Source organism: Lampetra fluviatilis, chromosome 35, assembly GCF_964198595.1.
Source record: "Lampetra fluviatilis chromosome 35, kcLamFluv1.1, whole genome shotgun sequence".
NCBI classification, from domain to species: Eukaryota; Metazoa; Chordata; class Hyperoartia; order Petromyzontiformes; family Petromyzontidae; genus Lampetra; species Lampetra fluviatilis.
Genome location: NC_136309.1, coordinates 1459480 through 1484370, shown reverse-complemented (window position 1 = coordinate 1484370; position 24891 = coordinate 1459480). Strand labels below are relative to the sequence as shown.

Here is a 24891-nt window from a genome sequence, read left to right as displayed (position 1 = left end):
ACATCGCTTGCCACTGATGGTGGCCGGGAGTCGAACTCTGCTGGCCTGGCTCGTAGGCCAGGGCGCTAGCCACATTGCGTTGCGTAACAATGTGTAGGGTGGTCCAGATGTCTCGTTACCCCCCTCCACCTCCCAATATAATCATCTTATAAGCAAGTGGGGGGGGGGGGGGTCACAAGACATCTGGACTGCTGCCCTGTTGTAGGGCAGTGCATGTCACTACACACTGTACGGTGCCGGGTCCCAGCTGTGCCGGTCGCCGTGTTGACGACTCAGCCACAGTTCGCTGTCACGCCGCGGTGGTGTCCTTCATCACGCCGTGGACACACTCATACAGCAGCAGCAGTGATGGTGGTGGTGATGATGGTGGTGATGATGGTGATGATGGTGGTGGTGATGGTGGTGATGGTGGTGGTGATGATGATGATGGTGGTGATGATGGTGGTGGTGGTGATGATGGTGGTGGTGGTGGTGATGGTGGTGGTGATGATGGTGGTGGTGATGATGGTGGTAATGGTGATGATGGTGGTAATGGTGGTGATGGTGGTAATGGTGGTGATGATGGTGGTGATGGTGATGATGGTGGGCACATTGCTCGCTACTGCTGCTGCTACACAGCCGTGCCCTGCACTCTGCTGCAGGGCACTGAGTGGGTGAGCTCTTGTGGGACAGGACGCCGTCGTGGCAAGCTGGACAAAGGCGTTGTGTTGTGTGTGCTGTGTTGTGTATGCTGTGTTGTGTATGCTGTGTTGTATGTGCTGTGATGTGTGTGCTGTGTTGTGTGTGCTGTGTTGTGTGTGCTGTGTTGTATGTGCTGTGTTGTGTGTGTTGTGTTGCTCAGGTTGTGTTGTGTCTGTTGTGTGTTGTGTCTGTTGTGTTGCCCAGGTTGTGTGTTGTCGGAATGTGATGTAGTTAATGATGTTGATGTAGTTGTTGATGTAGTTAATGATGGTGATGTACTTATTGATGGTGATGTAGTTAATGATGGTGATGTAGTAACCAATTGTTGTTCAACTCCTGTTTGTCGTCTAGCATCTGCTGCTCGGGCCTTATTTGGAAGTCTTCAACACAACAAGAGTCCAGACGTGACCAGCATGGCCAGACTGTGGCAGCAGTTTGGGTTACTGCTGTGGAAGAACTATGTACTGCAGGTAAGGTGGCTCGTGGCAATGTGTGTGTCTCATGGGCAGCACTTTCGCTCTTCGTGGGCGGTGAATATTGTTCACGTGCTTTGTGCGGTTTTCCGTCGCTTCAACAGACCCCCCCCCCCCCAAAAAAAAAACCCCGAAATATTTGCACAGTCAGCCGAGGTCGACCAAAACTGCGGCGTTGCGTCCGCCGATAAAGTTCGGCACAATAGCGCCGGTTCTCGGTACAGAGCGATTTCTGTCACTCGAACACAGAATTCTCCGCACTGTCAGGGTCAAACCCATACAGGTGGATACCCTAAGTGTGTGTGTTCGAGTTAATTTTGTATTTACCAAGTGAGACCTCAAGAGACACCAGGATAGTCGTATTTACAAGAGGCATGCAGGAATTATTGGTTAATGCAGTACAGCACGTGTACTGCCGCTGTGTGTGTGTGTGGTTAATGCAGTACGGCACGTGTACTGCCGCTGTGTGTGTGTGTGGTTAATGCAGTACGGCACGTGTACTGCCGCTGTGTGTGTGTGTGGTTAATGCAGTACGGCACGTGTACTGCCGCTGCGTGTGTGTGTGTGTGGTTAATGCAGTACAGCACGTGTACTGCCGCTGTGTGTGTGTGTGGTTAATGCAGTACGGCACGTGTACTGCCGCTGTGTGTGTGTGTGGTTAACAATTTCCCCCCGTGGTTTATGGTTAATGTGGCTCTGTACAGCACTTGCAGTGTCTGTTTGGTTCGTGTGGCGCAGATCCTGTGCTGTGGTGTGTGTGGTTAACGTGACGGCACGTGTGCTGTGGTGTGTGTGGTTAACGTGACGGCACGTGTGCTGTGGTGTGGGTGGTTAACGTGACGGCACGTGTGCTGTGGTGTGGGTGGTTAACGTGACGGCACGTGTGCTGTGGTGTGGGTGGTTAACGTGACGGCACGTGTGCTGTGGTGTGTGTGGTTAACGTGACGGCACGTGTACCCGTCGTGCGTGTCTGTGTGTGGCAAAGGAGTGGTGGCGGAGTGGGCAGTTGTTCACACTCGGGAACAACAACAACAACTTTGGTCATTGGTATCTGCCCCTGCGTTTCCCGTCCTCAAGATCATGCCAGCCCAACAATAATCACCTGCTATTGTATGTCAACGCCATCACTGTGGTGTCAAAGGTGGCCAGGTGGTGCAGTATTGGCCACACACCACCCCCTCTCCTTCGTGTGCTGTGCCAGCCTTAATAGGTGCTCGCTGACACCAATTGACACGTCTGTATGGGTTCAATGGAGTGGCTTTGTTCGGTTGACACAAAGGCGGTGTCGGGTTCCCACTGTAGCATCGTGCCCCACCACCACACTGGCTGCGTTTGTGTTGGACGTCGAAGACGCGCAAGTTGCCCGTACTATAGTTTGGTTAAGCTGAGATGTTATGTAATTATAATTACATCAGTACTTGCTCCTTGTTAGGGTGTGTTGTGTGCTTGTGAGACGGAGTTCATGGGGGTCACATGACACATTTGTTGGTACCATTAGAGAAGGAAGAACGTAAGTTTTGCCAAATGATTACATCTCGAGTAAAAGTGAATTATGCAACAACACACTTCACTTGTATTAGCCATATACACAAACTGGTATCAACTAAATGTTTACTACCTTTCGTGGAACCAAGTTCTGTTCTGGGATTTCTGTACAGTGTACACCGAAGAATACTAGAGATTGATAAAAACAACAAAGACGCCACCTTGGAGTAATATATAAGGAATATTATGGGGTGTACAGTGACCGGTTCCTGCCAGAGGAATGTGGAATTGTCAACATTGCAGACGGAGATTAGGCTGCCCTATGCCGGCTTGGCTTTGTTTTTAGTTTTTCTGGAAGAGAGGACTGAGCCCTTTTCGCGTCACGCCCGGGATCGCAACTCCCCATGAGGGTAGGAGTCACCGCACATTGAATCTTCGTGTCACGGTGGCCCAGCGCATTCTGTCCCAACTAACTCGTAACAGTTCAACACGTCGTAGGCTTTCTCGACCAAAATTATCCATAATAGTGTTTTTTTTGGGGGGTTAGATCCCGTAAATACAAATGTGTCGGTGAATCCCGCAGCCAATTCATGAGGTTTGTCACATCAACAAAACGTGCCAATTGGTTACTCGTTCAGCACACCCCCGAATGTGTTGGAGAGTAAACCCACAACATTTACAATTCGAGTACTCTGATGTTTTGCTAAGGGTAATGATCAACTTGTGAAAAGCAACAATGCCCTCGTGAAAATGTATAAAGTTTAATCATCAACTAAAGATGCACTGAGTTAACAGATAAACGAGATGTTCTCATTTTCGAATTGCAATAGGAATAAAAGCTGCCATGCCACACTAACTCACATCGACCAATCCACTGCTGGATGAAGCCTCTTAAATGTTTGCACTGTTTTCTGTTCAGCGCCTTGAGGTGCAAGTCTAAACTAAAACGAAACTAAACTTGTTATTTTACCAGGTTAGGCCTACTGAGCTGTACAGCTCTTTGTTTAGAAGTGACCTGGCCACATATGATAGCTCAACGAAGTGGCTTATCACGTGGACATTTCTATCAGCCAAATACTCTAAACGCATGTTAATAAATGTGGAGGGAAAACCGGAGGACCCGGAGAAAAATCCACGCGACTGTGAGGAGAGAGAGAGAGACACGCAAACTCCAAATATAGAGCAGCAGATCATCAGGGTCTGGATCGAACCCCACGACCTGCCGCATACCAGGCGAGGTAGTTAACATCTCGTCACCGCATTTACACGCTCCGTGAATCTAAACGTTATCGCGTGATGATGGCCCACACTAACAGGGTACAAAGCACCCATTTTCGAATCCGGTAATTTTGGATTAAGAGTGAGAAGTACCGTTGCACAACAAAAGGGCTGCTAATCTTTCGCGAAGTTCAAGTGGATTCCACATTGGAATATCGTTGCCAAGTTCGGGTTGGAGTTGTCGCTGTTTTATATGCTCGGTGGTCTAGTCCAAAGCCAAACAAGTTGGTATTGATAAGGCGCTGACTGGCTGTCTGCAGTCCCTGCATCTCTGTTCGGTTTACCCCATCACCACGCTTCGCTGTAGGCGTACAATGAGCGAAGGCTTACGGTATTTGTCCCGATTATATTTTAAGGAAAAAATGAAGGGGGGGCATCTTGCAGTCCGCGGGCTGTGTGTTTTCACGTTTGTATAGTACCAACAACACCCAATACCTCGCACTGAACGCAATATGTGGACCGCAGTATGTGAACTACACGTCACATTTCAGTTGTAAGCGTAGGAATGCGCGTAGCGATTTTGTTTGCACAGCTTGAGTTCGCATGATGGGACAAACTCATGGGTGCACATTGGTGAAGGAGCGGTCATTTGATTCTCGGGGCCCGTTGGCGGTCGTTCGGCAGCGTGCACCGATAAGCTTTAATTTGTTTTGGAATAGTTTACTAAAGATTCTCGTTGAGAATGTTTCTGTTTTTCTTTTCTCCTTTGAAGCTGTTATTTTTTTTTTAATTGGAAGTTTTTGTACAGTAGTTCACAGTAACATTTATATGCGGAAGCCTCTGGTTAATGATTACCCCCATAAGTTGGCAATAAAGCGATTTGTTTTTATTTTGTTATTTTGGTGATCTAGGCTGCTCTTGCATTGAGACTTATCCTGGTCTCTTTCTCACCTGGTTAAATAAATTAACTTGAAACCGCAAACTTGGGGCCGTCGAAATTGGAGGCTGATTGACCCCAAGACCTAAACCTTATCTGCAGTCCATGGTCAAAGCACGGGGAATGTTCATTGCGGTCATAAAAAGTGCAAGGTGTTAGTTAGAACAGTAATAGATTAGTGGTTGGCAGCTAAAGTTTTTGTTTTAAGCGGGAGGCTTGTGTTACGCAAATACATCAACAGCCTCAGACCGTCTTCTTGGTTCTTTCGGTAAAGTCACGTAGAAGGGAAGTAATAAAATAATAAAAATAAAATATAATAAAATAATTCTCACGACGTTTCGGCCACAACGCAAGCAGCCGTCCTCATGTGAAACCAGGTCAGCGTCGCCTCGACTTCCCTTCTACGAAGTCGAGGCGACAGCGTCGCCTCGACTTCCCTTCTACGTGACTTTACCGAAAGAACCAAGAAGATGAATCCCTGCAGTCACGAAAGCTTTAAATCGAAATTTAGCCTCGGACCGGTTCTCGAGTACAAAACGGTAGAAACGCACAGACACGAGACAAATTGCAAGCACAATGTGTAACATCAAAATCATCTGTATCCTCCAGTGTTGCAGGAGGATATACAACTACAAGGGTAATTCTACGATTTTGGACGCACATTGGAGACGCTTAAAATCTGTGGGTCATCGTTAGTGTAAGTGGGAATATTTCATCAGCCGTCTCGGACTGTCATTCGGAGAGAAATAATTTGTTCACCTTCTGCTCATAAAAACATCACGGTGTCAGGCGTGCCCAGACAAACTGACCTTTTCCCATCCATGCTGGGATGGCGATGGAGTGCATTCGGTTCCGCATGTGTGTGTGTGTCAGACCATTCTCGCGGTCCATAAATAAGCCATAATTTCCAAAAAACCCTGGATACTTTCTTTCAAAGTGATAGGCCTTGAGGTCTACTTGCTGGAACTTGTCCGCAAGTCGCTGTTCGTGTTTTCGTGACCTCCCTATTGGCCAGGTCAGAGGTGTCTCCTAAAACTTGCTGCGACATTGGGGGTGTCGTGTGGGGCAGAGAAGCCACCTTAATAAAAACACGCTGTGTAAGACTTCAAAATGTGTCGGCGTTTATGGTCTGTCTGCAAAGACTCATAGAATAAGGTCGGAGCAGCTTGACACACACACACACGCACACACACACACACGTGTGACGTGTGACGTGTGCAGCCAAAGGTCAGTGAGTCGGATCGCGATTTTATTTGTTGATTTGTGTTTGGGAGGCGATTAGTTCCTTCTCATTTCAAAGCTGCTTAAAAGACGTTTGTTTTTCGTATGGTTTTATTGATCAAGCTCAAACTACTTTCGGATTGCAGTTCATTCATCATGAACACCTTCATGGATATAATATATCGAGCAAACTTGATAGGCATTAGAAGTTGGCTTTCATAGCCGATGATTAATATCCTTACAAAGCTCTACTTTTTAATTCACGCAGTTGCTGATGTGTGATGCGTGTTGTGCATTGCATGATGCGGGGTGAGTGGTGCCTTCTACATGGTATGTAGCGTACGGTACCTGGTGTGCGGAGTGGACCACATGCTGCATGGCACGTGCTGCAGGCTGTGTGGAGCATAGTGCGCGAGGCCTGACACACAGCATGTGGTGCAGAATGCATGTGTGTACGTATGTTGAACTTCTTTCGCACTGTGCGTCGCCAACCGTGATAATCGTCAAGGAGCGTAAACCATCATCACGTGGACTCCGGTCATCCTCGCAGCAGCGGCTTTTGGCTAACCGTCGAACAAAGCTTGTCACCGCATCGCGCACTTTCAGATGCGCTTTTGTGGCCGTCTGGAACGTTCTTCTTTCCGATATTAGGACGCCACTGGATCTATGCACTTCTAAATCTAGATGGACAAAATCATTTCTTGAGAACTGCTTTTTGTGTTTAGTTTGTTGTCCTTCTGCCGCACCTCTGATTATTGTGGTTGGCGACGGATGGTGAGAAACAAGTTCAACATACGTACGTGGCATAATCGAAGGTGCATGGCGCGTGGCACACCGCGCTTGGTTTACGTCGCATGCAATGCGGTGCGTGTTCGTGTGTGTGGCGCGTGTTGCGTGAGCAGAAGCGCCAGGTGCTGGTGACGCTGGTGGAGCTGGCTCTGCCGGCGCTCTTCGCCGCCATTCTGATCGCGATCCGGCAGCGCGTGCCCGAGTCGTCGCACCCCAACGCGACCATCTACTCGCCGCTGTCCTTGTCGCACCTGCCCGAGAGCCTCATGCGGCTCCACTATTATCAGTTCCCCGAGTTCCGCGACAAGGGCTGGTTCCTGGCGTTCACCCCAGCCAACGTGACGGCCGTCCACGATGTCGCAGAGCGCGTCCAGAGAGCCGCCACCGGCACGCTCACAGGTGCGCCTGCTCTGTGAACGCGCGGCCGCCCCCCCCCCCCATCCGCCCCCCATCTGCCCCCCACCTGCCCCCCTGGCAAGATGAGTCCAATCGGAAGCAAAGTAGAAAGTAGGCGCTTGAAGCATAGGATTTTGGCGGTCTGGGTTTGCGTCTGTACCCGGTGCAACGTAGAAAAGGGAACGATTAACGAGTGCGCGCCGTGATGCGTGAGCGCCCGCTTGACTCGGTGTGCCGCGCGTCTCTCCGCAGCGCTGCCGTTCGATTCGGAGGCTGAGCTGCTGGCCTTCATCAAAGCGGACAATAGGTCGGCGGAGAACGTCCTGGCAGCGATGGTGTTTGAGAATCGCTTCGCCCACGCCGATGACCCGCTGCCGGAGAAGGTGAGCATGCGCCAGGAGTGGCCCGTTAGCGTCGGTCGCCTATCCCTAATTAAACTAAAACTAATGTATATTTTTTCCTTTCCCTTTGCCAAGTAAGGCCCACTGAGCTATTTTAGCTCTTTTATTCAGATGCGACCTGGTCACAAGTGACTCAACGAATTGGCTCGCGTATCATGCGGACATTTATGAGCAGCCTAATGATCAGAAGGACACACGTGTTGATTTTCAATGTAACGGTGCCACGCGGTTCTGTGCATCGCCTCCCCAGGTGACGTACTCGCTCCGCTTCAAGTACAGCCCGCGCAACGCGCCTCTCGACGAACAGAGCCAACTCAACCCCAACAGGGACAACGACTGGATCACCATCTTCCTCTTCCCCCTGTTCCAGCTGCCGGGCCCGAGGGAGAGACACATGAAGGATGGTGGCACGCCAGGTGGGGTGGCGGCCTTCGTCAGTCAGGCGGTCGGTTTAGCAGTCAGTCGGTTAATTGTTGAGTTCGTGAATAAATTGGTCGGTCCTTTCAACGAATCAATTGATTGGTTGGTTAATCGATGAATTAGTTGCTCATGCAATTCATCGGTTCTTTAATCAATGGATTAACAAGTCATTCAACCAATTAACCTGGAAAACAATTGATCTTACTTGGACTGAATCAGTCAATGATTCAGACAATCATTCAATAATGCAATCAATCAATAAAAGAATGAGTCAGTGAATCAAGCAATCAATTGGTCAGTCACGTAATAGGTCGGCTTAGTCAGCGAGCCACACCGCCGAAATATGACGCGTATAATGTGACGAGGTTTTTTGTAAGCCCCGCTCGTGGCGGCCGGCGGTGGTGAGTCTACAAGCAGCTCACCTCAGCGGGTGCTGGTCGACCGAGCGTACCACAGCATCACCGTGGAAACGATGGCAAGGTACGGCCTGTGCCTGCGAAAGTTACAGCGACGCCTTCTTGACCCCCCCCCCCGCCGTTGCTGGCCTGCCAGGTTACTACCGCGAGGGCTTCCTTGCGACGCAGCGCTTCATCGACGAGGCCATCACGGCGGCGGCGGCGCAGCGGCTCGGCCGTGCGGCCCCCTGGGTGGCCGTGGAGGTGCAGCGCTTCCCGTACCCGCCGTACCGCGACGACATCTTCATCCTCGCCATCCAGACGCAGCTGCCGCTGCTCCTCATGCTGAGCTTTGTGTACACGGCGCTGAACATCGTGCGCACGCTGGTGCACGAGAAGGAGAGCAAGCTCAAGGTGGGTAGGGGGGGGGGTGAGCGGCGTTGGGGTGTTGGGGTGGTCGCGGCTCGGCGAAGTCGAGGATCGGAGGGAGTGCGGCGAGTAATGGCGCCCAGATTGCGCCAGCCGGTTAAAGATTCATTTTTGTAGGTTGTCGGCCGTTTATGCAAAGACGTCAAAATAATGTAATCGCGTTACTTTTAGGCTCGTGGAGCGTTTCGAACGAGGATTAAAGAACTAAATAGATCTAGAAAAGATAAAAATGAGAGGGTGAAAATGGGAAAAAAAGAATCGATTATTGAATTGCTACCCCTCAATGGTGACGATTCATCAACCGCGTTGTGATAATTCGTTAAAATAAAGTGTTCAGCAATCAATTATTGTTAATAATGTCGCGAGTGTGGCGCCTCTAGTGGTTGCAGGGGTGGAGCGAGCGGCTCCTCGCAGTCGGGAGGTTGTGACTTCAAATCCTGGTTATGGGGGTTGACTCAGCCCATCATCCTTCTGAAGTGGATAAAATCAGTACCACTTTGCGTGGAAGTCTACAGTGGTTGTCCTGTGGATAGACTCACCCCTGGTTTAGGAATGTGGAATTCGCCACCACTGGCTCTGGGCTCTAACCAGACTATGAGCACTGCCTTGATTCCATTTAAACGTTATTACTTTATTTATTTAATGGGCGCAATGGTGGCGTGATGTTAACTACCTCGCCTGGTATGCAGGAGGTTGGGAATTTGATCCTGACCCTGACGCCTGTTGTATACGTGGAGTTCTCCCCGTGGTTGCGTGGATTTTGTCTCTGGGTCCTCCAGTTTATCCCTCCACATTTAGAACCATGTATTGCGATGATTTCGATTATTTTGCTGCTCTAAATTTAATCATAATGTTGAGCTATCATTTAATACCTCAGTGGGTTTTACCTGGTAAGAATGAAAAATTGTTTGGTTTTATTTGTACATTTTTGAGTTATTTGTTTGCTTATCCAATGCTTTGCATTCCTGTTGTGTTTTTTAATGTGTTTGTTGTAACGCTCGCACCCCGTGCCCCTACTGGACATCTGCGAAAAAGAGTTTTATATTTCATCGGATTTCTGCGGTATTAAGAAATATTCTGACGCGGCTTCTTGCTCGTGTGAGTAGCAAATCACTTTGCCCCCTGTGTTGATCTCGGTAGCCTGATAGCGTGCCGTTCAAGCGCAGGCGTTGACTGTCCGTGTCATGCCGCCGTTGCAGGAGTACATGAAGATGATGTGTCTCAGCAACTGGCTGCACTGGACCGCCTGGTTTCTCAAGTTCTTCATTTTTTTCCTCATCTCCGTGTTTTATATCACCGTGCTCTTCTGTGTCAAGGTGAGACTCGGGTGGCAACACGGCTCCTGGCAGGCGGCCATGAACGTGAGATCACGCGCACAGCTCGTTCGTTTGCTAATCCACTGCCGCATGAGGGAGCCTCCCTTATGCCCCACGGGTCACGGGGGTCGTTTGGACAAACTGTCACCACGACGGTCAGTGAAGGAGTGGAACGTAGACACGGCAGCGTATTACATACCTGTCAGCCCACACGGTTCACTCCGTATTCTTGTGCAGGGAAATTGAGTTTTCAGGCCCATACGGCGTACAGCCGTTTCAATACGGGCAACAAACTTTCTTCTATTTTTTTGTGTTTCTCCCTTGTGATGGGACTTTGTAGGACGAACGTTGAGATGTATAAGAGAAACGAGGTGACCAATAAGGTCTGAATTGGTCTGTAATAAGGTACGGGTTGACAGCTATGGTGTATGAGTACAGTACAACAATGTATTATACTGCACCGTCATCCACTGCCGACAGCGTAGCACCGCAGCAGAACTACAAAAGCTCGTTTCATGCGTGGTCGTTGCCCATCCATGCACTGTCCAAGCTCAAGCCGGCTTAGCTTGCTATGAATAATTCACCCGGCATGTGGTCTGTCTGGTCTGTAAACATCAACATTTCATCGCGCAGGCCTCTACCATCGCTTGTTTTATTCCACACAGACGAAGGGGAGTTTGTCTGGATGAGAACCGTAATGCTCCATCAAAGAGCTTATTGAGTTGAGGTCTTAGATATTATGTTTAGCATATAATTTAGACTTTTTCGTTGTAATATATACAGTAAAACCTTGGATTGCGAGTAACTTGGTCTGCGAGTGTTTTGCAAGACGAGCAAAAATTATAATTAACATTAATTTGATAAACGAGCGAGGTGTCTTGCAATACAAGTAGTACGTGTATACGCTTTGTCTGCCGAGCGTCACGTGATAACCACTGATATACGAGCGCTTTGGTGTACGAGTGCTTTGGATTACAAACACGTTTCCGGAACGAATTATGTATATAGGCACACTGGTGTGCAGGCGTAATCATGGCTTTATTGCACCAGTACAATTGAGGGTAGGGTGTGCGTGTGAGCAGTGTTGCAGTGGTTCACACTCTGTGCTACAAACCTGGCAACCGAAGTTTAATTCCCGACCATGGCTAAAATCAGCGGCGAGTGATCTCGTAAACGGTCCTGGTCCTCCGGTAGGTTGACTGGGCCATAAATTAGAATGTAGCGTGTTGTGTAAACATCAGCGCTGGAGAGACAAAGGTGGCCGGTTGCGGCCACGGCCACGTCACCCTTGGTGCATCCTTGCCGGCCTTGATCGTAGCTTGATAACAGAACTTGCCCACACAGTCGACGCAAGCTATGTGAGAGAATGGTTTATTTAAGAGCAAGCAATGTGGCAAATCACTCTTGGCCCATCACTGATGAAATCAGGATCAGAATATGTATTTATACTGGAAGAATACGATGAGCTATAAAGATATTTTTCACACATTTCCCGTAAATAAGCCTCACAGCATCACGAGGCACACTTTATTGACCATAGCTTGCATATGCGATGCATGATTTAACAGATATTTTAAAATGTACCAAGTATTTATGAAATTAGCAATTTTTTTAGTGACGTTTATCACCACCGCTCTGTAAGGGCTGTGTGTAGAAATTTCTGGCCTTCAGGGACGAATGCAGTCCATCGTTTTGCTTCTGCAAAACAACGATTGAATTTGAACGTGGACGATGCAATTTATTTCAAGGAGAAGGCAGGTTCATCGCTGCAAGGCTTCTGATGACGGGTTGTCATTGTTAAGACTAAGCCACCACGAGCATAGGTATGTACGTTGAACTTCTTTCGCACCGTACATAGCCAACCGCGTCTATCGGAGATGCGGGAGAACGACAACAAACTAAACACTGAAAGCAGTTTTAAATAATTGAGATGGTCAGATCTCGGAAGCTAAACGGGCGTTGAGCCTGGCTATTGCTTGGGTGCTCGACCACCACGGTGTGCCACTTGTTGTCGGCGTGGGTCTGTGCGGTGGCCAGGAGGCGTCTGTGCCGAGTGCCGTCGCCTCGTACGCGCGGCTCTTCTCCCAGGTCTCTCGTTCCCTCCCACGCCTCAAACGCTCGTCAGCCCTTTCAACGTTCCGACACGTCCGCAGGTAGCATGGTGGATGGGCGTCCCATTCGCCGGTGAATCTCGGGACGCGCAAGCGGCACGACGTTAATTTTATATAGAGAGGCGTAGCGCCGCTGTTTTTAAAGACATTGTTACTCACCGCAGAGAACTGTAGCAACACGACCGCACTCTACGATAGCTAGCGCCAAGCTGTGCCACACACCCTGCCTCGTGGCCTTCTACTTCCGATTCTGTTGAGAATCGATTTGATTTGATTTAGAATCGATTCCGTCATTGGAACGGAATCGGAAGAAAAAACTGATGACGTACGTCATCGAAACAGGAAACGCTTAATGGGATTGTCGAAACATTCAAATGAGGGACCCTTTTGAAAGAGAGTCTTGAGACTGTGAGGTTTCCCTGGGTAAATAATTCGAATTTGTTTAAAATATTTGGGGGAACAGTGCGGCTCAGTTGTGACTGCACTTCATGATAAACCCAGCGGCCTGAATTCCATTTCTAACCCCCGGCTCACATCAGTGATGGTCCTGGAATCACTCCCCACTCCCCTCACTTCAACCCACAACACTGGGCAGCCAGCCTCGTGAAGTATAGTCAGACGGACCCCCATTATCAACACTGCATGGGGAGGCCATCATCCAGTCGTGAATTGACAAACAGCCCGTGAACTATTACCAAGTACTTAAGCGTAAATAGTTGGCATTCATCTTCCATTCCTCTGCTGTTTCCATAAGCATCTGCTGTCCATACCCGTCCTATTGACCACATCACATTGTTTAACTTCGGACACCCAGCCCTTGTTTTCTTAAACCTTTACACTCGCAAACCTTTACACTCGATAACCTTTCGCCTGGTTGCCTGCATGGCTGCATGCTTCTCTGCGTATCTTGTTTACACACTGATCTGTGTATATCCAGCGAGTGATAATCTGATTGTTGTTGTCGATGTTTGGATGGCGTTGGCTGTTAGGCAACAGCCTTTAGCGAGACTCCCATCTTGAGTGTTTAAAATCGGGAGGCACTTTTCTTCGTGGACACCGGTTTTCCTGCATACCAGGCCCCACGTGTAAAGTGCAGTCTCCAGCTATTAATCCACTCCATCTCCCTGGCCTCTCTCTCTAAGTATGAGCTACAAAGAAGAGCCATTGTCCGAAAACGTCACCCGTTCTCAATGTTTCCCTTTGACGGCCACAGAGTTATTGACGAATGTGTTGAGTTGTTTGTTATTTGTGTTTGTGCACCGCTGCCAACGCAGCAGCAGCAGCAGTAGCAACATCACCACGTAATTTTCCTTTGTGCTTGATTGGTGTGAGTGAAACAAGTGGCCGGTCCTACCCACACGTGCACTGGAGGGGATTATGGGAGAGTGTTGGAGTGCAGAATAGGTTCTAGAGGACAGGACCTTGTACGGCTACGTCTGGCATGCATTTGAATTATCTCACACATTATTCTTTGCACGTAATAATTCAAACCCGCGTTTTATCCCATGTACGTCCCCAGCTGTGTGGAGCGGTGGCACAGTGGTTAGCACACTGCGCTATGAATCCAGCAAACCTGAGTTAAGCCACTTGGTCGTGCTGTCATTTGTGGCCAGGTCGCTTCTGAAAAAGAGCTACTTAGCTCAGTGGGCCTGACACCTGCTAAAACAAACAAACAAAAAGTTATATTTACAAAAGTTTCCAGCCAACTACAGTGCCGAGTGATAGCTGAACCGGTCCTCGGTCCTACCTTTACTGACATCAGAATCAGAATCTTTATTTATACTGCAGGAGGAATCCGATCAGCTATAAAGCTCTTTGTCAAAGATGTCCAGTGGGGGCAGGAGATAATTCAATATCCACTGACCAGGGTGGTGAAGCATGGTCAAGCAACCTTCACGACTGCCATCGTCTGGCGAGGCCTTCATCCAGCAGTGGATTTACAAAGGATCGTAGAACATTATGATTATAATTCTGAGTTTTATTCACAGCTACGTTTAGTCAATTAACTGTATTGAAATAGACACGTCAATAAAATCTCGAAGAACCGGTATGTTGGAGATTCCACTGCCAGTTGCTGTGCTGTAAAGTAGAACTTTTAAGTATTCACGTAACACCCGGTGTCTTTTAATAGGCGACTTTAACGAGGCAATATAAAAAAATCACTTTTCCACCAAGAACCAACCATCACCAAAGTGTATTTTTTGCTAAATATCTTGACTACTTTTTATTTACCAGGTGGGGCCTGCTGATCTATAGAGCTCTTCTTCAGAAGCGAGCTGGCTATCACAAATGATAGCCCAATGAAATGGCGTATCACGTGAACTCTAAACGCGTGATGTTGATTCGAAATGGGAAGGGAAAAAACCAGAGGACCCGGAGAAAAAATCCACGCGACCACGGGGAGAGAGAGAGAGACACGCAAACTCCAAACATACAGCAGGCATCATGTCGGGATCGAACCCACGACCTCCTGTATACCGGGCGAGGTAGTTAACATCTCGTCACCGTGGCGCCCTTATCACAAACCTCGTGCTCTTTACCCTTAACCGTGCCTCTTGTTATTATTCACCAAGGTTGCCAGCGGTAATGTCAAGACATTTTGACAGTTACGCAAAAAATAGCAACGATTTCATCACAGGCCGAGCATTCCTCGGTCTGTTGACAGCGTACAGGTGACCACTGGAGCACCTCCTCCAGAAGCGGAGCCAACAGTGGCGAGCGTGGCACCTTTCAGGAAGAGGGGAGGGGGTACGTGGCTAGGCATGTAACACATCATCGATTCAAATTAGGAAATAGATGAATTTGTCGAACCGTATGCATTTTTGGATGTTGAAATTCTTTCGCGCACCGTACGTCATCAACCGTGCGAATCCGAGGTGCGGGGGAAGGACAACAAACGAAAAGCAGTTGTAAAAGAAATATAGCTTTCAATCTAGATGATTTAAAAGTGGATAGCTCCAATGGCTTCCTAATATCGGAAGGAAGAGCGTTCCAGACGGCGTGCGATGCGGTGGCCGTCTTTGTAAAGTTTGTGTACAAACCTGCACACATCACCTTCACGTTGATGGGAAGAACGCGACAGAGAATAATAAGGCCAAACGAATGAAGCCGTACAAATGAGGCACCACAGACGACAAAGTCAACAGAGATGAGATCGTACAAACAGGACGGTACAATGGAGGCAATGCAAACAGCACAGTTAAGAAACGGTGAAGGGTCGGGAGCCTCCAGCACCCATGGGCCATACCTGGGCCGTGACTCTATTTCGAACGATATTCAGATGTTTATCCCTCAATGCGCGAGCATCTTCCCCACACGAATTGCTTCACTACGGGGGGGGGGGGCGGTTCGGCGATAGTTTATTCCACGTGGCGACACCTCGCGCGGTGTCTCATCTTAGCGGCGTCACCGCAGGAGGCTTCACGCAGTGGCAGAAACAACTGACGTGCGTGCCGTGATGTTTGTTGATGCGGGGGGGAAGGGGGGGGGAGCTTGCAAAAGGTACGGTATCGGAAAGTCCGATTCGACGCTCGCTCAACAAAAGGGTTCTCCACCCCTTGGCTTTAATTGAATCGCGGCTTCGGCGGAATCGATGGAACGGTGGCGGTGGGGAAGGGGGGGGGAAAGGGGGGGGGAGGTGGGGGTTGGGGAATCGTTTCGGCGCCCTGGCGAGGGACGGTGCGGAGCCGCCGCGAGCGTGCGCCCTGTCGCCCCTCGCAGGTGGGCGAGCGCGGCGCGGTGCTCAACTTCAGCGACCCCACGCTGGTGTTCGTCTTCATCCTGGCCTTCTCCGTCTCCACCATCTCCTTCTGCTTCATGATCAGCGTCTTCTTCTCCCAAGGTGAGCGGGCGACGACGCCTCTCCCGGCGGCGCGGAACGCGGGAGGAGCTTTCGGTGAAGCGGATCCGGCCGGCGCCTCGTGTAATTTGTGTTCAACATCGCGGTGATTTCCTGCTCGGACGAGCACCGAGGCGGTGCTCGTATCCTCGTTACACCCCTGAGCCAGCGGTGGGTAATTCCACATTCCTATGGCAGAATTGGGGGGGGGGTGGCGAGGCAATCCGGAGGACGACCGCTGTTGACTTCTGCGCAAAGTGGTAACTCATTTTATTGAGACTCCCCTGAAGGGACGGTGGCCTGGGTCAACTACCGTCCAGGATTTGAACTCGCCACATTCCCATTGCGAGCCGCTGCCTCTCCCAAACTCTGCGTTGAACAGGGGTCTGTAGTTGGGACGGAGTGCTCTTGCCAACAACATCTGGTCACCCACCCCAGCGGCGTTTGTTGATCACGCCTCGCTCTGCCAGACGAGACGCAGGAGATCAATACCGGCCCACAGTTTGCTTGCTTGAACAAATGTTGCCGGATTATGATGGACTGGAAGCCAATAGGCATTTGGGCAATTTCTATTTATTAATTTATATGTGAAGACACGACAAAGTGCTTCTGGTTGCCTTGGGCCCCAGGCCCTGTTGGTGCTTGTTTCTACCGTGAAGAAAAAAAGTCCAACTAATTTTAAATGAAGTCAGAATCAGCCGGTGAGCCTTCTTTTGACCACTGTTCTCCAGCAGCATTTCGTTAAAAGCATTAAACCATTGGAGCAGTTTTGAGTTTTTACATCTCATCAGCACAGTGCAGCCTGTTCAACAGGTGCCGCTGTGTTATTTTGATGGTGGGTTGTGGGTAATAACAGATGAGAGTCTCTGATTCGGGCAGCTTCTAAGATTTGAGCCCAGGGTGAAGTTACGCCGACTCGGTACAATGACACGGCCATTTGGATTCTTCTGACTGGCCCAGCCACTTCTTGGTTCATGGCTTCATTTGTCAAATGCTTATGGCTATTTCATCATCATCATGATCGTCATCGGCCTCTGTCGATCCACCACCAGGTCGAGTCCTCCCCGTGCTCATCGCCGTCCCTCACGGGTCCGGTGCTGCTTTCATCCCTGCTCGTTGCTTAACCTCCGATTAGCACGGTTGGCTACGTACGGTGCGAAAGAGGTTCAGCAATGCATACGAACCGATCGCATGGCTCCATCTCCGCAGTGGTCGTCCTCTCGGGCGACGCGTTCTCCCCTTTCGCTGCCATTCAGTCCCATTCAGTCCACCGGTGTCGTCCGCTGGCCATCGTCCCGTCTTGGCGGCGTCTCCAGCCCCCGCGGGCGCTGATTCACCGCCGCCCCTTTCCTCCCCGCCGCGCTCTCCGTTTCCACAGCCAACGTGGCGGCGACGGCGGGCGCCTTCCTCTACTTCTTCTCCTACATCCCCTACTTCTTCGTGCTGCCCTGGTACGACCAGATGAGCCACGTCCTCAAGATGTCCTCCTGCCTCATCTCCAACGTCGGCATGGCCATGGGAGCCCAGCTCATCAGCATGTGGGAGGGCAAAGGTGCGGATGGATCCCCCTCCCCGGTGCACCACTTGACACTCACCCACCAGCCCCGTTGGCCGGACAGCTTTGTCACCTGCCGCTGTAATTACAGCGCTGCACACTTCGGATTGATCGCAAAAATAAGTAGAAAATTAACAACGGTGCAAACAACAACCGTAAAAGATTTTGTTACTTGATTAGAATCGTGATCATGAATGGTGGCTTCACCAGTTCACTTACAGGGTGGTGGGGGTGAATCACTGCATGGCTCATCTAGACAGAGAGACATTATCAGCGTTACCATAGTCAGCCACGGCACGTGGCCCTGCTGAGTTAGGCCTCCCCGCACCGTCGCCATCTCTCGCGGTCTTCTCGTGCACGGTCCAGCCAGCACCGGTGCGCGAGCTGACCTCATCGCTAGAGCGCCTTTAACTTGCGCTAGACGGCAGGGCCGAACGTCGGCCTGCCGCGCTGTTCGCCCCGCGTAAGGCGGTGCGTTGATTGGCTGGTGCGTCGTGCGTGTGGAGCTGGTTGCAATCACCAGCGATACGTCACGGCGCTCGAATTGTAAATGTTGCGTGTTTACTCTCCAACACACCGGTGGTGCTGAACTGGTAACGAATTGGCGCGTTTTGTTTACGTGACAAAACCTTAACCAATCGGCTGCGTCGGGTGGTGGCGGGTTTAACGACACATTTACATTCACGCGATCTAACCCAAAAAAAAAAAACCTTTACTACGGATAATATCGTTCGCCAAAGCCTCTTGCTACCACAACTACGACTACCACGTGTCAACCTGGCGTGCGGTCCCCGTGCAGGCGTGGGCATCCAGTGGCACAACCTGGGCGAGAGCGTGAGCGTGGACGACGGCTTCACGATGGCGCACGTGCTCTTCATGCTGATGCTGGACGCGGTGCTGTACGGCCTCGTGGCCTGGTACGTGGAGGCCGTGTTTCCCGGAGAGTACGGCGTGCCGCAGCCCTGGTACTTCTGCGTGCTGGTAAGGACCCCCCCCGCCCCCCGGGTGGCCGCCCGCTTGCTCCGCCGCGCTGGTTGCTCGCGTTGACGTGGTCACGCCGACCGTGTCTGCTGGAGGTCATTCGATTTCCGCAATTGAAATGTGAAGTTGCGCTCGTGATACGCGTGTTGAATGGTGGCGATTCATATTCTCTAACATTTCTTTCTTTGCATTCATATCTGTTTTAAATAAACCTTACTTAAAAATATAGTAAGTTTTAGAGAATAAAATGGGGAGGGGGGGTGGTCCCAAGACATCTGGACCACCCTGTAGATTCTCCGGAGATTTGTATCACTGTAGACTCCAAATGCACACACACCCATGCCTTTGAGGCCTATATACAACTGTTGATGATGCATTAAATTGTATTTGTATGATTTCAAATGCTTGGTGTTTTACCAATGTGAGCTATATTTTATAGATTGATAGCACTATAGATTTTGCATCAAACTTATTTCGTGAGTTCATCTGTGACTGCGAATCATTGGAATGCATCCATCGATTTATGATCCTGACCCTTGATTAATTATCCACTTGTGATCCTGAATCATTACAATTCTAACAACCATGGCCCTGAATCTCAACTGTCCATAATCAACGATTCATAAAATCACGACCTCGATTTTATGACAATTCACAGACTCTTTGAAAAAAATAATTTGGTTTTAGAATTGTCACTTCCCCAGCTTCCCCCGTCCGATACTCGAGCTGTCCACGTGAGCCATGTGTGCGGCGACGACGGAACGTTGACCCGGCCGCGTGTCTCCACCGTGCGCGGTCCCAGCCGTCGTACTGGCGCGGCACGCAGCGCACGTACCACGTGTCGGCGGGCGACGGCGAAGGAGAGGGTGACGCGGAGGGCCCAACGAGCGAGTTCATCGAGAGGGAGCCCCTCGGCCTCGCCACCGGCGTCAAGATCCAGGGCCTCCGGAAGGTGCGCGCACAAACCCTGCTCCCGCCGCTGCAGTAGAATCCCAGCCGTGTCGGTAGGAAAGCAGGGCAGATGCGGCGTGCGGACACGTCAAGACAATCTCGTGGAAACTTTCTGGCGCTCAACCGCCCCTCCTGTGAATGCTCCGTGGCTTGGTTGGGAAGTTGTTGTGACTGTGCTCTGGGATGGGCAGTAGACCTCGTGGACTCATTTCTTTTTTATAAAAACTTTTTTGTTGTTTGTGCTTTTTGTTATGGTGTTTATAAAAATTTTTTAATCTTGCTTGGTAGTAGCAGGGATTTAATTTGTTTGGGAGTGGCTTTATCCGGGATTTTATGTAATTCATGCACGGCGTTGTGGGATGCTCTTGGCATGACTGACGATGTATAAGATGAAAGTATTATCATTGTTGTGAACGGTCTCGACAAATCTTCGGCGGCCCCTTGCGTGTGACCTCTGACCTGGGCAGGTGTTTGGGAAGGGGCGGCATGAAAAGGAGGCTGTGAAGGGGCTGACGCTGAATATGTACGAGGGGCAGATCACGGCGCTGCTGGGGCACAACGGCGCCGGCAAGACCACGACGCTGTCCATCCTCACAGGCCCGTCCCTCTCTCGCGCACGCACGCACACACGTGCACACACGCGCGCACGTGCACGCACGCACGCACGCACCCGATCATTCAACAAGCACCTGAGCAGAGCAATTGTACCCAAACAGTGATGAGCAAGAGACTGACACTATTTGGACGCATGTGTAGGATGGACAACGACGGGATAGTTAAACAGTGTGCTGCTGCTGCTGTTGTTCGGAAAAATGGAAGGAACCAGAAAGAGAGAAAGACCTCACAGAGAATGGCCTGACGACGATATTGAGAAGAGATTGGTGTCAGAACGATGTGGCCAGAACGATGTAGACACAAATGACGAAATGTGCAGTGCACACCTACGAGCTATATCTCCATGGATCGTGACGATGACACCATCTAGTTAATGAGTTGATGAATATTGCTTCCCTGTAATACTTGTTTACACGGGGGAACCAATATTTGTTCCCACCAGGCACATTGTTACCCCCGATTAGGTTTTGGTGCTTCCGTGGATCAAACAGATGCCAACCAATAGTTAATCATTACTTGAAGCAAGCCTCGGTAACTCTTTTACAATCAGATTGGAAAGTGTTTTTTCTACAATTGAGGTTTTAGTTAATAATTCATGCATGGAGACACGTAAAGAAATGACCTCGTAACAAAGAAATAAGGAAACTACTAACATTCAGAAGGGAAATCGGTGTCCCCAAATATTGGTTCCTATTCTGAGAGAACGTTTTGTCGCTAACGTTTCGTCTCTAACACTGGCACCACTGTCCAGGTGTGCATTGTCCAGCGCCTTGTGACCTCCGGGTGAACGGCATTTGTAGAAATGTAAATCATTATTAGTTACTAGCTGTACTACCCGGCTTCGCCCAGGACTTGGATTCACCACGCTCGGCCGCCTTTGTCTCCTCAGTGGCGATGTTCACACACCACACCAGTTACTCGTTTGCGGCTGAGTCGACCTAGGGGAGGCCCAGGACCGGTCAAAATAATCGTCACTGGTGGTGGCCGTGAGCGGGAATCGAACTCGGGTCGCCGGGTTTGTAACACAGCACACTAACCACGACCACTACGTGCGGGTCACGTGCCAGATGTGACGTCACAGCTCACTTGCCGTGCAAAAAATCTCTGCATTATTGAGCTCCCCCCCCCCCCCCAAAAAAAAAAAGTATATTTTTATAATGTTTGCATGGTGTACAGTCTTGAAAGTACCCACATGGCAAATTTGCAGTGTGTTGCATGTCGGGAAGTACGCTACACATTTTGAACAGACACACATAATCACAACTTTGCCTTTTATATAAATATGGAGATTATGACAATTCCGAGTTTAGTACCTTGACGGAGCCGTGCGTGACGTCCGCGCAGGCCTCTTCCCGCCGAGTGGCGGCACGGCGCTCGTCAACGGCTACGACATCCGCTACGACATGACGCTCGTGCGCAAGAGCCTGGGCCTGTGCCCGCAGCACGACGTGCTGTTCCCCGACCTCACCGTGGAGGAGCACCTCTCCTTCTTCGCCAAGGTGCGTCCGCCGACGGGCCCAGCAGCGAGTGGAGGAGGGAACGAGATTGTTGCAAGGAGAAAAGAAAGGAGAAAAAAAGATTTTGATTTAAAGCTTTCGTGACTGCAGGGATTCATATTCTTGGTTCTTTTGGTAAAGTCACGTAGAAGGGAAGTAATAAAATAATTATTTTTATTTTTTATATGTTTATTATTTTATTATTTCCCGTCTACGTGACTTTACCGAAAGAACCGAGAATAGAAAAAAAGATCTTCAATCTGTTTTAAAAGCGTTTGTCATTCGGTTTCACACTTTGACTTTTCCGACCAATATTATCCATAATAAAGCGTATTTTTTGTGGGTTACATCGCGTGAATATCAATGTGTCGTTATGACACAAATGTGTCGTTACACATTTATGACACCTTTATATTCATGCGCCCTAACCCAAAAACAAACCTTGTTTATAATTTCTTCTTCCCCATGCAATCCGATTGGAGATGAAATATCTGTTCAGATCTCACGGAGCGGTGTAAACCTCCCGTGTTTGAGAACGGCCCGTGGAAGCTGATATCGCAAAGTTACCTCTGACTGTTGTCGACGTGCCCTGCATTTGAGAGTAATTTGTGTTGCAAAGGCTGCGAAATTGAAATGTATCGTTCCATTAGCATGGTTGGCTACGTATGGTGCGAAAGAAGTTCAACATGCATACAAATTGAGCGCAGAAGCAAATTTACCGTGAAGATTTTTTTTCATGCAGTCTTTGGTGACCGAGTTGAGACAATCAACTCGCTGCGCTGAGGTTTAATTGCGGACCGAGGGTTACAACCCAGATTCAAACCCGGGATCTCGATGATCTGACCTCTGAGCCACTCGGTCGTCTGGACTATTTCAACGTTTCTTTACCCAGAGATTAAGAGTCGCTGCCCATGATGAGCACAGCAAAAGGGGTAGAACCACCGCCGTTACTCGCCAAACGTTCGCCGGGAAGTTGCCCGACTTCACTCGAGCTTCGGCCTCGTTGAGTTCGTCGTGAGACCGCTCCGGTCCCGCGCGCGTGTTGCCGCAGCTCAAGGGCTGCCCGTACGAGCGCGTGCCGGACGAGGTGAGCGCCATGCTCGCCGCCCTGCAGCTCGAGGACAAGCGGAAGGCGCGCGCCTCGGCGCTCTCTGGCGGCATGAAGCGCAAGCTCTCCATCGGCATCGCCTTCATCGGCGACCCCAAGGTGCCAGCGCCGCCGCCGCCCGATCGTCATCGTCATATCTAGGACGATCGCGCGGGTGACTTGAGAAATCGGCATGTGAGCGAATGAGTAAATTAATCGGTGAGTGTGGGTACAGGTGGTGCTACTGCTAAATTAAGTGCACATAGCCCGGTACAAGCACCGTGGTGACGTCTTCGTCACTTAGTGGCGAATGGCGGTTGTTGTTGTTGCTGCTAAATGAATAAGTGAATGTGCGAGTGAGTACATGAATGATTGCATATCCAGATGGTGCTACCAGACAAATCAGAATCAGAAAATGAATTTAGACTGGAGGAATCCGATGTCCACATTCCAAACGAATGTGTTACGAAACGAACGAATGAACTGGCGACTAAACGAGCGAGCGTGTCCGCCAGGTGGTGCTGCTGGACGAGCCGACGTCGGGCATGGATCCGTGCGCTCGCCGCGCCACCTGGGAGTTGCTGCAGCGGCAGCGCGCGGGCCGCACCGTGCTGCTCACCACGCACTTCATGGAGGAGGCCGACGTGCTGGGGGACCGCGTCGCCATCGTCGCACACGGACGCCTCCAGTGCTGCGGCTCGTCGCTCTTCCTCAAGCGCAAATACGGTGACCGCCTGCCCCGGGGGCACGGGGGGGGGAGTGACCGTCAGCCCCGGGGGCACGGGGAGGGGGGAGTGCCCATCAGCCCCGGGGGCACGGGGGGGGGGAGTGACCGTCAGCCCCGGGGGCACGGGGAGGGGGGAGTGCCCATCAGCCCCGGGGGCACGGGGGGGGGGGAGTGCCCGTCTGCCCCGGGGGCACGGGGGGGGAGTGCCCGTCTGCCCCGGGGGCACGGGGGGGGGGGGGGAGTGCCCATCAGCCCCGGGGGCACGGGGAGGGGGGAGTGCCCATCAGCCCCGGGGGCACGGGGGGGGGGAGTGCCCGTCTGTCCCGGGGGCACGGGGGGGGAGTGCTCGTCTGCCCCGGGGGCACGGGGGGAGGGAGGGCTAATTATGCCACAGGGTACCAGTGAGGAGGGAGTGCCTGTCTGTCCCTGGGGGCACGGTTGGGGGGGGTGGGGGGGACGATTGCTCGTCTGCTCCGGGGGCAGGCGAAAGCCGCCGTGTTAAACTAAGTTCAACGTGCAACATGCATGAGCAATTGAGCTGTGCTGTAACCATTCTGTTTGTTGTTGTTGTTAATAAACGTATCACGAAATGCGTGGTTTTCTCTCGTCCGCAGGGGCCGGGTACCACATGGTGGTGGTGAAGCAGCCGGAGGCGGACGTCGCGTGGATCTCCAAGCTCGTGCACAGCCACGTGCCGGAGGCCAACCTCTCCAGCAACGCCGGCGCCGAGCTCGCCTACATCATGCCAGCCGACACCTCCCACAGGTGCCAGCCCCCACCGCACACGCTGCCGCACCCCACCACCACGGCACCGCACAACGCCGTCGCACCCTGCCACTGCACGCCATCGTCACACCCCACCATCGCACCCCACCATCGCACCCCACCATCGCACCCCATCATCACGCTCCCGCACCCCACCATCAAACCCCACCATCGCACCCCATGTCCAGTGTTGTCCTTCCCCCGCACCTCCCATTAGCACAGGTGGCTACGTGAGGTGCGAAAGAAGTTCAACACACGCACACGTACCCTACAACGCACTCCATTATCCCACTACGGCATTTTACCATCATACTTTAACATCGCACCCTGCCATCCATCACACCACACTACCGCACTCCACCATCGCCGCACACCCCACCATTGTATTACCACACCCTACCCCCGAAACCCCACTGAGCCGCACACGGTATATATCCGACCTCAGGACGTGCCCACCATTCCCGTACAGCGATATGAGACGAGGTCATAGAGTTGCTGCTCTGGAACTGGGCCTCCACCTGGGTCAACCCACCCTGAGATGAGCGCCTGGTACAGCGCGTGAACGTCTTTGTTGCTGCTGCGTGTTTGTAAGTGAATGCTCTCC

At 51.0% G+C, this 24891-nt stretch overlaps 1 protein-coding gene across 2 annotated transcripts in view; it reads left to right on the top strand.

Annotated features, from left to right (window-relative positions):
- ABCA3 (ATP binding cassette subfamily A member 3) overlaps nt 1-24891 on the top strand; it is a 43078-nt gene that overhangs the window by 1032 nt on the left and 17155 nt on the right. For both annotated transcript variants that reach the window (XM_078872636.1, XM_078872637.1), the window contains exons 2-16: nt 1033-1151; nt 6918-7203; nt 7453-7583; nt 7852-8017; nt 8574-8830; nt 10045-10161; nt 15993-16113; nt 17489-17662; nt 18465-18646; nt 19449-19598; nt 20065-20194; nt 21557-21711; nt 22760-22915; nt 23311-23521; nt 24137-24287. In XM_078872636.1, coding sequence (XP_078728762.1) covers nt 1095-1151; nt 6918-7203; nt 7453-7583; nt 7852-8017; nt 8574-8830; nt 10045-10161; nt 15993-16113; nt 17489-17662; nt 18465-18646; nt 19449-19598; nt 20065-20194; nt 21557-21711; nt 22760-22915; nt 23311-23521; nt 24137-24287 — 2444 coding nt within the window. In that variant the 5' untranslated portion in view covers nt 1033-1094. The remainder of the gene's footprint in view (nt 1-1032; nt 1152-6917; nt 7204-7452; nt 7584-7851; nt 8018-8573; nt 8831-10044; nt 10162-15992; nt 16114-17488; nt 17663-18464; nt 18647-19448; nt 19599-20064; nt 20195-21556; nt 21712-22759; nt 22916-23310; nt 23522-24136; nt 24288-24891) is intronic.